This window comes from Coturnix japonica, chromosome 6 (genome assembly GCF_054131305.1).
Source record: "Coturnix japonica strain WE chromosome 6, WE-NBRP24, whole genome shotgun sequence".
In the NCBI taxonomy this organism is placed as follows: domain Eukaryota; kingdom Metazoa; phylum Chordata; class Aves; order Galliformes; family Phasianidae; genus Coturnix; species Coturnix japonica.
This window is the reverse complement of record NC_140668.1, coordinates 1,626,274-1,643,037: the sequence shown is the minus strand read 5'-3', so window position 1 is coordinate 1,643,037 and position 16,764 is coordinate 1,626,274. Positions and strand designations below refer to the sequence as shown.

The 16,764-nt window shown below is 41.8% G+C and overlaps 1 protein-coding gene and 1 long non-coding RNA gene across 6 annotated transcripts; one reads left to right on the top strand and one right to left on the bottom strand.

The window, feature by feature from the left end:
* Window positions 1–1,089: 1,089 nt before the first annotated feature.
* Window positions 1,090–2,594, top strand: LOC146760214 (uncharacterized). The gene is made up of 2 exons (XR_014947346.1): window positions 1,090–1,334; window positions 2,165–2,594. It is a non-coding gene; the product is annotated as an uncharacterized LOC146760214 (long non-coding RNA).
* Window positions 2,595–4,748: 2,154 nt separating this feature from the next.
* LOC146760213 (ankyrin repeat domain-containing protein 26-like) lies at window positions 4,749–16,759 on the bottom strand. Of its 5 annotated transcripts, none has more exons than XM_085550726.1 (11): window positions 16,543–16,759; window positions 16,258–16,330; window positions 15,887–16,033; window positions 14,910–15,043; window positions 12,392–12,504; window positions 11,843–11,984; window positions 10,786–11,079; window positions 9,864–10,096; window positions 9,230–9,476; window positions 7,258–7,303; window positions 4,749–5,747 (listed from the first exon to the last, which is right to left on the bottom strand). In XM_085550726.1, the coding sequence occupies exons 1-10, from the start codon at window positions 16,615–16,617 to the stop codon at window positions 7,262–7,264; spliced, it is 1,500 nt and encodes a 499-aa protein (XP_085406852.1). In that variant the 5' UTR covers window positions 16,618–16,759; the 3' UTR covers window positions 4,749–5,747; window positions 7,258–7,261. The 5 variants fall into 5 exon arrangements, with proteins under 5 accessions (XP_085406852.1, XP_085406853.1, XP_085406851.1 ...); XM_085550727.1 differs by having other exon boundaries at window positions 14,966–15,043; window positions 16,543–16,733; XM_085550725.1 differs by lacking the exon at window positions 16,258–16,330 and having other exon boundaries at window positions 16,543–16,749.
* Window positions 16,760–16,764: the final 5 nt, after the last annotated feature.

The window sequence follows — 16,764 nt, the reverse complement described above, 5'->3', positions numbered from 1 at the left end:
AATTCAGTGCTGCCAGGAGGGAGACTACTCAGAAGCCAAGTTCTGTGTGACAGCTTAAACTGTCAGCTGTGAAGTTTGGTTACCTAAACATGTAGACAGCAGCAATGTTAAGATTATTTTTTACTTTTGGATTGCATTCAAATTTTCTGTTTCAACAGCAGATTTTATTTCAGTTTTGATGCCATTGGTTTTGGTCTGGATTTGACCAAAGACTGTGCTGGTTACACTGGTGAAGAAATCGGAGAGAGAAGAACTGGTAACAAAGGGGTTCTTTAAATCAAACAGAAGGCCCACTACCCTTCTAAAAACTACAAAGGTGAAATCATAGCCTAATAAAGTTACACTCTACAGTGGATTGTTAGGTCTTAATTAGAGCTTAATTTTGAGAGAAGTTTCGTTCTCAGATGTTGGAAGAAGTCTGGGAGAGGAAAAAGGGAACCACAAGCCGTTATTGTTTTGGACAGGGCTGTGCCAGTTGCTGTGTGCCATTTGGCTGGCTGCTAAGATTCCTGTGGTTTCCCACTCTGTACGGATGTAGAAAAGAAAGTGTTTCCTAGGAGATAAGTGGTAATTTCTGCAAAAGATGTCCTTTCTCTCACTGAAGGAAAGAAAAAAGTACTCAACAAAGAAGAACAATTCTCAGGCTTGAAGGTACTCTCAGTACGGACTGCTGGTCTTAAGACTGTCAGATGGTTCCTCAGTACATGGAGAGTCCTACTGAAATACATATAAGGTGTCAGTTCACAGTGTTCTTGAAAAGCGGCTTTTCCTGCCAAGAGCCAAAATCAAGAGTATGATAAATAACAAGAAACTGAGTAAAATTCAATGCGTCCTTGCAAATTAGCAAACTGATTTTACAAAAATGAGCAGGGCAGAGAAAGATGATGCTGAGGACAAAAGGAAGTAACACTGAATTGGAGGTAATCGTCATAATCCACTACGTTTCCTGTGTTGCCTGACGTTGGTCGCTTCCTCCTTTTGTTTATTTAAAAGACATCTTGGAGTTAAGGGACAAATCTTGGCTAACACTGGAAAAGGATGTCTCCAGTGAAAGGACTGAGCTGGCTTATAAAAAGATGTGTTGAATTCATTTGGTGTGCTTGAAGCAAAACAAAAGCCATCTTTGTAGTCAAAGAGCAAGTTCCTTAATTGCAGTCCGTGTGCAGAGCCTTCGTGTCCACACGTCTGCAAAATTCTTCAAACATTAGTTGGTCAACCCATAGGTTGAAGGAATGTGGATTCTGTTTTGAGGACTTAGTCTGATAAGGAAGGCTTTCTGTCCAGCTCATCCCTTGCTATCAGCTACAGCCTGTTATCCTTAGGCCTTGGACTTGGTGAGTATCAAACATGCTGAGCTAGATGTGGAGACTCATCAGGTAGTGTGATGTATCTAGTACGATTCCATCAGTATACTACCTTCCCAACAAACATACCAGTTCTGTATGTGTGAATAGATGCTTTTCCACCTATTAGCTTCTGATGGGTGAAGCTGTTCTCCACTGAGAATTTTACTCTGCAGGTAAAATGATCCTAAATACCTGGCTGGTGTTCTCAATGCCTTGCTGAGAGGTGATTTAGTTGATTCCATGGCTGACAGTTCATGGCTTGGTATTTTGTCATGTTCCTTTAGGAACTGAATGACCTTGAAGGCACTTCTCAACACAATGAAAGCCTCTCAGAAGAGACTCAAACTCCAAATGGGAGTAATGCCACTGTAACTACATGGTTTATGCTTGCAAGGTTTATTTGGTCTATAGTATTTCTGAACACATCTGCCTCTTTCGCATCCTTCAGGCTGTGGGTTTAAGGAGTGACAGTGACAACCAAAGGAAGTGTGAGCCATGGAGCCAGACATAGCAGCCCTGCCTTCATGTCTGGCAGCACTGTATGCAACTTGGCTAATTTTTAGTAATTGTATTTTCATTCCTACCTTCCAGCTGTGTGTTCTGCTTAGTGATTAGAACCATGAAAGTCCATAAGTTTTCTTTGAGTGGAAGAGGGTTCTTCAGTCTCAATTGCTGTCCAGTCAATGAGGGGAAACTTGTACCAGGTTTAGTTTAACTACATGTGGCAGAAGGTAATGAGTCAGGTGTTTGCCTTGAAAATCCCACACTTGCCTCTAATACTCTTTTAAGGATTTATTTATTTATTTATTTATTTACAGTGATTTTTACAGCAACTACAGAAACTGTGACATTTCTTCCAGTAGTAGAATCTTCCCTGAAGAAAATAAAAGCTCTGCTGACGAAGGTAGAAATCAAAAGTGAAAACAATAGCAGTCAGACTCCTGCCAAGAGCCACTTGCCTGCACTGTGAGCCTGACCTTATCCGGGCAGTAATATCTTCCTTCCTGGACCTTGCAGCATGTTCCAGGAACTCGGGGACTTGTGCTGAACAACGTGTTGCTGCTGTTAGTCTGACATCAGTAACGCTGGCCCTGAATGGGTGCCAAGAAACGTCACTCCACAATGAACTCCTCCACTTGCACTGTTATATAAACGGTGTTGGTTTCTCCTGGGGACATGAGGGCAGGAGGAGGGCAGTCCCTGTACGATTTTTGTTCTCTGAAACATCAGTAGTGGTTGTTCCCCACACCTCCTTGTCATCATTGTGTCATGGTTTTGTAATTTTGTAATTTTGCTATCAGTATTCCACATCATAACATCATGTCAAGTATGGATACTTCTATTGAATGTGCAGTCCACAGAAGAAGACTACATATCCCAGAGAACAACAGGGGTAATGATAAGTCATGGGACCAGGACTCTATATAATCTCGTTCCCAGGCTGGAGTGCCCTCCTTCTTCTCTCGGACTTCTCGGAGAGTGGGAAGCGTTCCAGCCGTGTCACCTAGAGTTCACAGTAAGCCTCTCTGTTTTCGGGGACACTCACTCTCTGTTTCGTTCGATTTGTTAGCCTCAATTATATTATATTATCGTGTTATCTTGTATTCCGATATCATATCCGCAGGCACTGAACCCCAAGGGGCCGCACGCGCTCCGCCTCACTGCTCTGGCGGCCCAACTCTAACTCGGTCCGGTCCCGGGCTCGGCGCAGCTGCTAGTCCGATGGCAATGGAAATTATAATAATTGATCACAGTCCATTACAGATTTCTTTGTTCTTTCTCCACACCCACTGCTGCATTTGACTAGTCTTTAAAAAATCTGTCACGGGTTACTTAGATTTACCTATGCCCGTGACAGGGGAAGCCACCCCGTGGGCCCCCCCCGGGGCCCAGAAAGGAGGGGGAAAAGGGGAATGGGATAAAAACAGCGGCAATCTAAGGAGGAAAAACTTATTTTACTAAATATGATATCGAAATACAAGACTCCTCACAAATTGAGGTTTTCCCCTGCAGTTTCCTTAAATGACAGCATTCCCTGTCCCTTTTCTATCACAAGGAACTATCCACTCCCTGCACTGAATCTAGTTTAAAGCGCTGGTAATCAATCCAACCAGCTTGCTCCCCAGCATGCTTTTGCCCCACCTGCTCTGTCACATTCTGTCTGATGTCCACATACCTGGTCCCTCAAAGGCCTGCCCAAGATCACAGTAACCAAAACCATGATCCTGACACCATTACCTGAGCCAGTAATTTACCTGACCCATTCTCCCTCTTCATTTCTCAGCCCCCAGTCAGCAGTACAGAGAAGACTACTTGTGTTCCTGCTCCCTTTGACATCTTCCCAAGGGATTCAAAGTCCCTTTTAATATTCTGTAATTTCCTTTTTGCAGCCTCCTGGGACCCTACTTGAATGAGACCTTGAGTGGGTAGTAGCCTTCTATTTTATCAGAGGCAGTAGAGTCTTCTTAACATCTGTGACATGTGCCCCCAGATAACAGCAAACTGCTCTGGAGAGGTTATTTTTGGTGGCAAATTCGGGGCCTCAGTGCCTCCCAGCAAGGAGTCCCAATTGCCAAGGCTCGTCAGCTGTTTTTGGTGGCACTAGTTTTAATAGGACTCCTTGGTTGGCCCTGCCCCGCATGCTTGTTGTATGCAGTGGAAGCAGGGACAGGTAGCTGGGAAGGGGCCAGGGATGCTGTCTGGACATGCATGGGATCAGGAAGGCTGAGGCACAGATGGAACTGAACTTGGCGAGGGATGTAAAAATAACCAGAAGGGAGCCTACAGGTGCACTGGGCAGAAGTGACAGACCTGGGAGAGTGCACTCCCTCTGATAAATGAGGAGGGAGAACTGGCTTTAACCAACATGGAGAAGCGCAAGGTACTCTATGAGTGCTTTGCTGTCTGGATTCTGCTGGAGATATTCTTCCACCTGGCTCCTGCCTTGTACCAGCTGGAGAGAGCACAAAGGGCCACCAGAAGTTATCTCATAAAGGAATGGCCAACCTGCAGAAAAGGCTCCAAAGATCCCCCTCCCAAGCATGGCCAGGTTTACAACAGAGACTTTACCCTCGGCTTCCTGTTAATGAATCACCACCGAAGACCTGAAAGTGGTTCAGCACACCCATTAAAATCACAACCGTCCACACTTGTTTCAAGCATATACCCCTTAATTTCTATGATGACAAACCTTATGACATATAGTAGCTGTTTGCCCCACTGCTTCAAGTACCCAGGAGGAAAAGGACACAAATGCATGCTGGCCATTTGTCTGATCTCAGGGCAGACTGAAGGCACCAGAAGGAGAGATGGAAGTGAGCAGAGGAGGACTGTAGCAAGTCATAGAGGCAAGGAATGAGGTGGAAAGCAAGTCAAGAAGGCCAGCAGAATAAAACAAAGATGTACCAGATACGAAAGTTTATTAAATAATTATGTTCCAAGTTGGAACATAAATATCTGGAATTAAATATAGCATATTAGTGTCACAAAATACATTCATATAAAAAGGTGCAGTACCAATTGGACAGAAGGTTGAAATATTAATTTTCCTTCTTCCACTATGAACCGCTTCAGGTTCATCATGTGTTCATCTACCAACTGTGAATGTCTTAAGATGAGTCAAATTCTAACGCAAAATCCAACAAGGATATAAAGTCAGAAATATCAAAAAGGTCACATTAAAGCTTTCTTGGCACTGCTACACACGCACAGTATTTTTAAACCTAAGGTGCGTGAAAGTGACAGCAATGTAAAGTGCATTCTTCTCCAGCTTAATCACTGGTAAAACTTCCACTTAACCAGCAGAAATATTCACAGCATCAGGATGGAAACAGCAGGCAGGAATCCAATCAAAATCTCCTATGTGTTAAAATAACACTGGAGACTCTACCACAAACAGTGGAAGGGTTAAATAGAACCAAAGGAATGCTTCTGGTAAAACCTTTAACAAAAAACGTGGAGCAAAATAATGTGTCAAAAACATTTTGACAGTTCCGTCAAGTTCAAGAACCAACCTTATTCAGTCTGATAGTAAGAAAAAATAGATATGGTTCTTATCCTGAGTGCAAAATAAACTGGCTACCCCTCGGTGACCAACAGGTAAGTGCAGAGTGTCAACCTATTTAATACATTTAAAGTTTATATTCAAACCGCAGTAAAGATGTTTCCACACTAAGCTGCAGGATGGGAAGTCACAGACCTCCTATGTAAACAAATGATCTCCAGTACTTTTCCCTTTACATTTTAAATAAAAATATATTTAGATCAGGTAATTTTGGTTTAAAACATCCCGGTACTCCTGTACCGCTCTGCAAAGGGGATCCTGGTCAACATTGAGATTTTTTGAAGATCCATGAGTAGATTCCATTGGAGAAGCTCTAGCAGTTTCAAGCTCAGTGGTGGCTGGAAAGAAAAGAAACAAGATTCACGATGTTACTTTTACAGTAGATTGAGTCAAATCAGTCACTGTAAAAACATTACTGATAACTGATCAGGCTACGCTCTAGAGAGATATTTAAAAACTTCCAAGGAAAACACAAATCAAAAAGGACAGGCATAAAGGAAGAAACATTTTTTCACATTCAATGATCAGCCAATACAATTTTTAAAGCTAGTTAAAGAAATTCCAGGTTTTAGAAACACAGAATGGTTTGGGCTGGAAGGGACCTTTTAAGATCACCCAGTTCCAATCTCCCTTCTATAGGCAGGGACAGCTCCCTCTAGACCAGGTTCCTCAGAGCCCCATCCGGACTGGCTCTGAATGCCTGCAAGATGGGGGCTATGCACAGCATCTCTAAGCAACCTGTTCCAGAGTCTCACCACCCTTACATTAGGAAGTAAAGAGTGTCTTCCTAATATCTAGTCTAAATCTACCTACTTTCAAGTTTACAGCCATTTCTCCGCATCCTGTTATTACATGCCCATATATATATATGAAAGTTTCAGCCTTAACTTTAACTGCCAGGGATGTCTTAACTTTCCCTGGCTAAACCCTCTTTCGTTCATGGAAACACATCTTCGATGGAAGCAGAAAAGGATTTTCAGTACTTCCATCCATCAGCCTTTTCCAGACAAGATCCCCAAACCAAGCAAATACTACGGCTCCTACTACACATGTAATTATGTTTGAATATGCAAATGGGCACATGGCAATGGGTTTCTGTCTATTCAGGGAAATTGGAAGAGCTGTGAAGCAACAGCTGGATTCTCAAGGGCTCCCTGCTTCAAAATAACTCTAGGAACAGCAGCAGTGACTCTGGCAGAATGCTAATTGTGAAACAGTATGAATTCTTCTCTGAAGACCTGGCCTTTTATTATAGAACAGGCTTTACACTGCATATTAAAAGCAACCAGTTCATGCTGTGTTTGTCTATATATTGCTGAATGACTTTTACCTAAAGAAAGGCTATCTTTTCCACTGATTCTTCTTTATCCAAAGACAAGTAAGACAACATGTCAGGTACAAACAAAAGCAATGAAAAAGAGTGAGCAAAAATTAAGAACACCAGAAAATGTATATGGTATATTTGAAGTGCTGAATGCAATGAATGTATGCAGAAAGAGAAGTAGTGACAGAAGTCCATAAAAATCTTATTTCTGGGCTTTTTTTTTTTTTTTACATTTGATGTTTGTGCCTGAGGATGAAAGTTGACTTCAGCTTAAGCCAAGTGTATCTGTGTGGGGGAGATGGTTTGCTCTCCGTGCTTTTTCTCAAAAGTAGCTGCAGAACATTCTGAAGAGTATATTGGTTAGCAGGAAGTTTTCCATTAAAACTCTCTAAGTTAGAGTTAAAAACAACCCCACACTGTGCTTCAAACAGCACAAATCTTGACAACTTTTGAAAATAATTACACAGAAGTTACGAACAGTCATCATCTTCCTTAAAAACACTGATATCAGAGTAGCATATTACCTTGCTAAAGTTCCTTATCGATTTTTTTCTCCAATTCCTTCTGTACCTAGAATTATAAATAACACATGCATTATAAATAACACTGCACATTTTATTAAGTAACAGAAACCAGCTTGGATCGCTAGAAAGGAGCATTTACCCCTCGCTCCCCCAGGAGATGTTTATTTACTGTCATTTATTCTGAATGCAAAGTTTTCATAAGGAGAAATTAGACCTTTTAAAGGGCCACAGTCCAAACACCGTATGCGATCATTTACATATGAAGATATTTGCGACTCCTGTGTTATTTTCCATCAGGTCTTTAACGCATAGAAGTAATTGTCAAAACAGACAGCATATAGCTTCCAGACTCATGTCATTAGCAAATACAGTTAAGTGCTTGGAGCATGTGGCTTATGTGGAGAGGCTGAGAGCATCAGGACTGTTAAGCCTGGAGAACAGAAGGCTTGTGGTCTCACCTACAGGTGTAATTATCTGACTGTGGGATGCAGCATAAAGAAGACAGAGCAAGACATTTCTCGGTGGTGCCAAGTAAAAGAACAAGAGGAACAGGCAGAAGCCAAAAGAGTGGAAATTTATAAGACTGCTAAAAATCAGGAGTGCAGACAGGAAATAAAATCAGAAAGGAAACAGAAACTGAGAGACGGAATGGGAAGTAGGTGTTCCCTTTCTTATGCTACCAGTAGGAAAACTGGTTTCATGAATTCATGCACTCACGCTGGTTGCAGCTAGCAGAAGTCACTATTATTTCCTGCACCCACTTTTCAGAGCTGCATTTCTTTCTCTTGTTTGCAATCAGTGCAATTTGTTTCTTCAAACAGTTGCATGGACAAAGTAATTGATACCAGCATTTTGAATAATGGCGGCGTGAAGTATTTTCAGCTTCTTATCCTTGAAGTTTTATCAAAGCTTTTGCAAAACCAAAGCCGAAATCTACACGAGCTTCCTCGTCCCAGGAGATGCTCACACTCTACTTCAGATAACCTCCCTTACTTTGAAAAACACCAAATGTGCACTGAGAGCTTTAAATAAAAACAAAAGTGCAAGATGACTACACGAGGCAAACTCCAATTTAAGTTCCTTAGTTTCCAGTTATTATGAACTTTACTGTCAGGAGAACTTGTAATCTCCTCCATCCAAGAAGGCAGCACTTAGTTTGAATTTAATGGCAATACAGAGGTGGTTTTTTTTTGTTGTTGTTTTGTTTTTTTCCCAATAGAAGGAAACAGATTACTGGAAAAATCTGAGGTATAACTGAAGCAAAGACAAGGCTCAGAGTCAGGTAAACTCTTGTCTTTTTAAGTAGCCTGGTGAACAGGCCAAGTACTAAGCAGCACAACCGGCAAAGTACTTCAGAGCTATTGCAGAAGTTGCAATCATGTATAAATTGCTGCAAAATATTACAAAGCTGTGAAGACCTGAAGAGTAGGTTGTTGTTTTCTCAGGTAATAATACATAGCAGGAAGCACAAAAAGAAATGTTTCCTAGGCACAGCATGCATCCCACAGCAGACTGTATAGTAAGAAGCAAAGCAATCATACTCACATCATCCTAGTTTTAAAGGATGTCTTTGTTAGTATTAATGTACTAAAAGAAACTAAAAATGAAGATCAGTAAGGAAAAAAACAACATGGCTTGACCAGAGATGTCTGATGGGCTGAGCAAAGATGTCAAAGTTATCCATTTCAAGTACGTCATACACTTATGCACATTCTATACAATAAAGTTTAATAAATAGCTTAGCTGGGAACTTCCAATGCCACAGCAGCTGCTTATTAATTTTTCTCTAGTTGAAAAAAAAGAAAAAAAAACCAACACAAAAACCTTACATAAGTACATAGTTATGTGTATATACAGTTAGATAGTTCATCATTTAGATGTCAGTATTTTTGGTGTCTGAGCACTCTAGGAATTCTGTACAATCTTAATGACCTAAAGTCTTCATCACTGAAGAGTATTTCACAATGCTTACCTTATCCAAGTAGACTGCAACTTTTTTTCTTGACAGTAATGCAGTCCCAGCTGCATCTAGGAAGCATTCCACTTGGCTGAAGCTTCTGTTCAGTGCGGAATTGTGGCTGAGATTTCCCAGTTCAGCTGAATATTTTCCTGGACTTGCTACAAAACCTCCACTGACAGTGCTGCTTGCAATTAAAGATTTGTTTCTTAAGCGTTCCTCAAAGAGCTTACAATTGGCTTCTGCAAGTCTCTTGGTTGTTCTGAAATATTTAAAAACACACAAAGAATTATCTTTGGTAATATTTTTGCAGAGTCACTTCTTCCAGGTCTTTGACTACTATTCAGCTTTTGAAAAGAGAAGGCATTAGAAGTCCAAAATGAGAGGGGCCCAAAGGCCATGTGTTAAAATGCTATCAACTTCAAACACGGGCCAGTGATGCCATGACTAGTGGTGTGACTGCTAGAACACTGAAGTGAAATGATGGTGGTTCCAAAAATAAAGGGGAAAGGTTTTAGAGGGTTACGCTTACATCCATAGTGCTGACAAGACACAGAAAAAGGATTTTAGGAGGAAACAGTACAAGGTTTTTCATGCAAGCTACTGCTACTTCACGTCTTGTTACCACTCCAAAAAAGCATGCACTTACCTTTCCAGCTTATTTGCTAGCCTTATTCTCATTTTCGTTTCTTCACGATAGAGCTCTTTGTATTTTTCCACTTCCGCAAGCATAGATTCGTTTTGAAAAATATTGTCTTTGGTATTTTTTATTTTGTCCAACTCACATTCAAGCTCTTTTATTCTGCACTTCAGCTGGTCTCTCAGCGAGGCATGATGATTTTCTCTGATTTGTTCTATCTTGTCTTGTGAGGCTGCCTGGACCTGAAGCAGATAATACAATTTCAACCACTGCAAAGAAAAAGTGAACTGCATCTCCCCATACGGTTGCCCATAACCAATTTAAAGGGCCCAGTTTTACTCAACTGAGTCAACTGGACCTTCTCACTACTATCAGCAATCAAGGCAAAACCCTGGAACCAACACGTTAAATAACTGTTTTCATCCACACAGATCTGCTCTTAGCAATATTACTTATGAGAGCAGCTACTAAAAGAATGCTATGGCTGTAGGACAGGGCACACAAAAAGGATTCTACAAAGAAATTATGAGAATCCCATCCCCACTCTTTCTGCCCCACGGTAACTTCAGTGACTTCTTCCCTGAGCATTTTATCCTGTACAATGATAAAACACAACCTGTACGTACGGCCAAGCCATCTCTAAGTTATAGCATTCATGTGATGAACAGCAATAACAAGATGACCAGATGGCCACAGCTTCTTCTAAGAACTGCAAATCAGAAGTCTGTCAAGGGAAGGCTATTAGCTTGGGGACCTGCAGGCAAATTACACACACAAAAGCACTTTCGACAAACAATTTTCCATTCTTCCACTTCCCTTCAGGAAATACAGAAGTATGGCACTAACACAAAAAACCAAAGTACGAACAAGAAATGACAAAAACCAAAGTTACATAATAAAAACTACAGACATACACAACAAATTCATTTACCTGCAAAAAAAAATTGACTTCTTGCAGTTTTTGATTTATTTCTTGTGCAGCTCGCTCTTCCACTTCTTTCTTGTATCGTTCGATTTGGTTGTAAGTCATCCTGTGCACATTGTGGACAGCCTCCAGATGTTGTCTCAGGTTTGCCACCTCTTCTTTCAGCTGGCATATGGTCTTCTCTAGTTTTTCATGTTTTTTCATGTTTAGAGCCAGCTCTTCTTGCAAATCATGGTTTTGTCTTTGTAGTTGGACGCATTTTTTACACTCTAAATCCAGCTGATGAGAAAGTTCAGCAACCTACAGACAGTAATAAAATGAACTTAGAGGGGTGTAAAATTATTTTCTGAAAATTTATGAAGGGGAAGACCATCAAGTCTGTAACTGTCATCTGCTGACTCAGTACCCGAGTCAAAGGAAAGACAAGATCATCTTTTAAGAGAAGAACAACTTTTAAGTTCTTGCCAATAGGGTTCCATGACATACAACCTTCCTCAGTTCTGCAGCAAGTAAAAGATCAACAAGTAGCAAACTAGCAGAATTTCACTTACGGGAGTGTGCTGAAAGGCACTAGGGCCATTCTTTTGTGCACTGCTCTACTGCTTGATGGAAATCAAACCACTCTACCCAGACAGCAGAAAGAATGCCTATCATGCTTCAGGGGGAATGTTCCAGTACACAGTTAACTGGGCACAGGAAACAAGTACTCCTCCTGCCATTGCTCTTGAAAGCTTTGTAAACAGTGCTTCAAAAAGCAGCTTCCACAGCAGTGGTAAAGGAAGGTATTTTCTCTCTAGGTCAAATCCAGTGTCTGGTTGCAAGAGTATGTACAAAATATGAGATGTTTCAGTACTTTCCAAGGTCAACTGTGAAGCCAATTTTCTCTCCCAGAAATATAACTTTTCCATACCTACTGAAAAGAATATTACAAGTCTCTAGAAATTAACATGACCCAAAGAAAAAAACCACCACCAACAACAAAACAAACAAACAAAAACAAAAACAAAAAAACAAACAAAAAAAAAACCAGCAAAAAGAACAAAAAGAAACAACAAGAACTTGCCTTTGTTCTTAATTTTTCAACTTCATTCACCATTTCAGAATACCTGTTCTTCATTTCTCCCTGGAAATTAAATTGGGAGTCTCTTTCTTTGGCTTCATGCATCTTTAGTTTTTTCACAGCTTTCTTCAGAAGCCTCTTGAACCTGCACAACAAATCAGTCAAGAAAATAAGCAAAGCAACTAGGTATCTATTTGTCACGCTTGTACAAGAAAAGCATAGCTATGGCTTGCTTCATTTTTAACATGCTCAACAGGCCAAAAGTTAATAAGAAAAACCAGCATTTCAATGCAGTAGATCACCTGGAGGGTCCAAATTTCACCTCAACAGAGGAAAAAAAGACTTCCCTCCCAGAAGTGCAAGGCAGCCTACATTTGCTCTTCTTATGGCAGCTACAGAAAATCATAGGCTCATGTACCAGAACTGTCTTGCAAGAACTGATGTGAGATCTGAATTTGTTCAGAGTTAAACACACCTACTTTTACATTCAAGTTCCTTAAAGCCTGACTTCTAACCTACATGAGCTCTCTTTCAAGTACTAGTGAACCATACCTGTCACGTTCCTTCTGCAGTTCAGTATTTCTTTCCCTTTCCTGGTCAAGACATGCTTCAAGTGGTCGTTTCAATTCTATCGGCTTCTTCACCTGCTTTCTTTCATTCTCACACTTTCAAAAAACAAACAAACAAAAATACATGATACACTCAGCACAGGACAGTACACATAGCAACTGCAGATAGCACATATCCATCCCTTTGCCACATTCAGCAGAACACTGAGGCACAGGATTCTTGTAAACATTTAAATCACTTCAGGCTTCACACAAGCGGGCCAAGAGCTAGGGATACCAATTAACGCCCCTGCTGAAGCAAATGCCCCTCTGCCCCCTTATTGGGCTTCGTCCCAAATAGCTGGAAAAAAGATGCTAGAGAACAGCTTCCGCAGTTCCTCTGCTAATAGGTCAGCTTGCACAGGTAGCCACAGCCCTGGAGAACACTGCACACTCTACAGCATTCATTCCAATGACCAGCAGGCTCTTGTGGAAGAGTCTGCTTTTCTGGAATTCACCAGTGTCTTCTCAGTCATTACTTCCATATCTTATTTGTGGGTGTTTACTAATTTAGTTGCTGTTCCTCGTGGTGTTTTTTCAGACAAACTACAGGAGAAGTGGCAACTAGTTCTGTAGTTTGCATTTGCACCTTATTTATTCTGCAAGGGTTTTAAGCTCCTGTTATTCTGAAAACATGCAGCAGTTCCTCCATACACTGCACTGAAAATAAGGGGTGTTTTAATCCTGCTTGGAAATCAAGGGGTCAGACAATAACCAGAAGGAAATCAAATAAAGAACACAGGAACTGCTGCCTTGCTCCATGTGCTCAACTGGTATCAAACCACACCGTCTTTCTGATAGCACAACTCCGAGATATTCTCTTGGCTTTTATTCAATTCCTTCATGACTCCCAAATCACAATAGTACTCAGGGCCTGAGTAGCAGGGATATAAAATCAGAGTATGTAAGAACTCAAGAAAATGTCAGCATTGCTCTGGGTATTGGCTAGGTGTTAGGGACTGTTTTCTGGGCTCACTTCTTCTAAAAGCTCAGCATTTTCCCTACTCAGTTTAGCAATATGGTCTTCAAGGTGGGCTCTCGACTTTCAATCTTCCTCGCACATCATGCATGAGCCTCTGGATGTCATAGCCAACATATTCTGATTTTGTATCTATGGAAACAACAATGACAAAGGGAATGCCAAGATAACCAGAGAGACAACACTGCACATGAACTGCATTACAAACTAGTAACTCAAATGGAGGCAGGGCTAAGCTCTCACCACTAAGGATCTATAGTGAATGTTACACTGAGTTTATAAAAGATGGCTTGAGAAGCACCGTCAAGAACAGCACTTAATGCTAGTGGAAAAAGTGAATGCTCTCTATACGATAAAATGAGGTTACATCATTTGGAGATAAGAAGACACACATACAACATTAACCCACAATTTTCTTCATGAAATTCTCCAGATTTCATAATGATACAAAAATGACTACATTTATAACTGTGCCCACCACTTAAAATTCCCTACACTCACTGACTGTGAAATAACTGCAGATCTCCTCAGAGCAAGAAAATGTTTTCAGAACAGCAATGTTACTTATCCTTTTACACAAAGGAGCAAAGATTTGCATCACAGATGCATTTGTGTGTAAACAAGTTTGCTTATTCAGTTCCCTTTGTAAAGAATGAAAGTTGCCTACATGCTTTGAATAGCACATTTTAAGAAAAAGAGAGACATCCCTGACCTACAGAAGGACATAAAAACCTGACCTTAAAGGCGTATACAACAAACTCATAAAACTTCCTCATGTGTCTGTACAGGATATGTTAAATGTCGGTTCTCCGTATGTGACAATGTACGGGTAAAATACAGAAGTGTTAAAAATGTTAAAAACCTTCTAATTGGTATATCACCAAAAGAAGATGACAGAAAAGGAACCTGGAAAAGAACTCAGACTTTTCTGGTGCAGATAATCAACAGCTTTTCCCTTCCACTAGATCCTTCTTATTCTCCCTATAGCAGCTTAATTTTCCAACAGCAAACTAATTAAAGAATATTCCAAGGTTACACAAGATGCTAAGCCATGCATGGGCACCAGCTACTTCCCAGCTGCCTGCCACTGACTGCACAGCATTACTTCACCTAGTTGTTCTTTCCTTACCTCAGCCCCCTGCGGGGCAGTAAAGTACCAACACATATTCACAAATGGAAAAAGAACCTAATGAGCTCAGGTGGAAACTATGACAAAGCTCTGAAGATAAAATAGATTTCTCACATCCAGGTTTCCCCTCCCAGATCTGAACCACACATCTCCCTCCTGCTGACATTGTCCATCCTATCCATCAAAAGAATCATGCTGATTAACACAAACATTTTCATACTACTGCAAAGATAGAAATGGCAGCAGTGAAAGGTGGAGATTTACAACCTTTACCTTTGAAGGTGTCTTGCCCTGAAACCAATTTTGTCAGTTTATTTGTACTTTACAGCACACCCAATCTTTCCAATCAATTACCTGCACACAAGAAATAAAAAGAGTAAACCAGTTCTTTGCAGAAGTCATTGAGATACCTGCTGATGTTGATATTCTTCTACAACAGTCTGTACTGTACGTAATCCGGTTATCAAGTCCTCTAGATGACTGTGAACCTAAGAAAGCATCAAAAGAAGGAAGAAGACACTGTCTTTCTAGACCAAAGTTCACATTTCATTATCAAAAAAAAAATTTATGCATATCTTTCCAGCTCTTACTCTTTTCATACTTACCCTCGTCATCAGTCATGAGAAATACCAATGCTATGATAAAACTGTTAGCAAATATCACCTCTGCCATTTGGCTTCAAGGAGGCAACTGTGCAGAATACAAAGAATGTCCAATCATAGGATCATAGAATTGCTCAGGTTGGAAAAGATCTTCAAGTCCAACTGCAAGCTAACCATGCTACCCTAACTCTAACAGTGAACAAAGTACCTTCTCCCATCCACCATACATTTGAAAACCATACTTTCTTAACCAAGGGGGAAGAATAAGCACTTCTTTATTCTTCTGCCAGTGTCGGTACAGCACAAAGTTCAACATTCATGTAGAGTTATTTTCAGAATCTCTTCAACATTATTTAACAACCACAGGTATAACAAGGCCCCCAGTTCATTGTTTAGATAGAATACAAAAATAATTTGCCTCATATAAACCACAGGTGAAGCCATATGAGATGGCTTGGGAGGATTTGGATAGTTTTTGAGTGTTTTGTGGCATTTTAGGGCCTTTCTGCTGTATTTGTGGCGTTCTGGGGGCTATTTTTCTGGAATTCTTAGTGAGATCTGGGATTTTTTATGGAATTTGTGGCATTTTGGAGGAGTTTTTGTGGAACCGTGATGTTTTAGGGATGTTTCTGTAAGATTTGGGGTGAGCTCCGTAGGTCTGTGTGGGGCTCTAGGGGCACATCGGCTCTAGGGGGGCTTTTTGGAGGGGTTCACCTTCACACCCCTCACCTTCAGCTTCCCCTCCAAGTGTGCGGGACCGTTTGAAGCCTGAGTTCTTGGTCTCAGCCTTGATGGCACTGATGGCTCCGGATTTCACCAGCAGCTTGGCCTGCTCCGTGGCCGTGGCAGTGTCCACAGGGGGTTGGTCCGACATGGCTGCAATGTGTGTGTGTTTAGGGAGGGGTGAGGGGGGATACAACCTCACCCCTCCCCAAATAAAAACAACCCCCAACCCCCCAACACCCTCAAAATACCATTAACCCCACATTAACCCCACATTAACCACACTTCCCTCCACCGCATCCCCCCCCTGCATCCCTACGGCCTTGCTAGGCCCCAAGCTTCCCCCCTCCCCTTTGGGCCCCCCCACCCCGACTCACAGCGCTTGATGCCCCCCTGACTGCCGGGCCCGGTGTTACTCTGCTGCTTCTTTAGTGCCAGCAGCGCCTTTTTCTGCGGGGAAATGGCATTCAGGTCAATGGGGGGGGGGGGGGAGGGATAGGGTTAGGGTAGGGTTAGGGTAGGGTTAGGGTAGGGTTAGGATGGGGTTAGGGTTAGGGTTAGGGTTAAGGTTAGGGTTAGGGATAGGGATAGGATTAGGATTAGGGTTATGGGGCGAGGCAATGAGGGGAGGTTGGGTGTCCCGGGGTGTTCCAGGCCGAAACCTTCTTGCGTAGCTTGGCGAAAGGCTTCTGCAGGGCCTGCTCCTCCTCCGTCAGACCCGGCGGCAGCGTCAACATGGCGGGGAATGGGGGATCCCTGTGGGGTCGCTCTGTGGATACGGGGACCCTACAGGCCGCGGGGTGCTCGGTCTCCTTGGCAACGGCAGTAGTGCTCAGCTGCAGCACTTCCGCTCGGCAGCCGGAAGTTCCGGTCAGCAGCCGGAA

Bases quoted from the DNA above. Each gene is read 5' to 3' on its own strand.
- LOC146760213 (XM_085550726.1), bottom strand. From the start codon at position 16,617: ATGTTGACGCTGCCGCCGGGTCTGACGGAGGAGGAGCAGGCCCTGCAG. The intron at 15,044-15,886 runs GTGAGGGGTGTG...ATGCTTTCTTAG, and splicing joins ACTTGGAGGGGAAGCTGAAG to GTTCACAGTCATCTAGAGGA. The intron at 9,477-9,863 runs GTAAGTGCATGC...TAAATATTTCAG, and splicing joins CTAGCAAATAAGCTGGAAAG to AACAACCAAGAGACTTGCAG.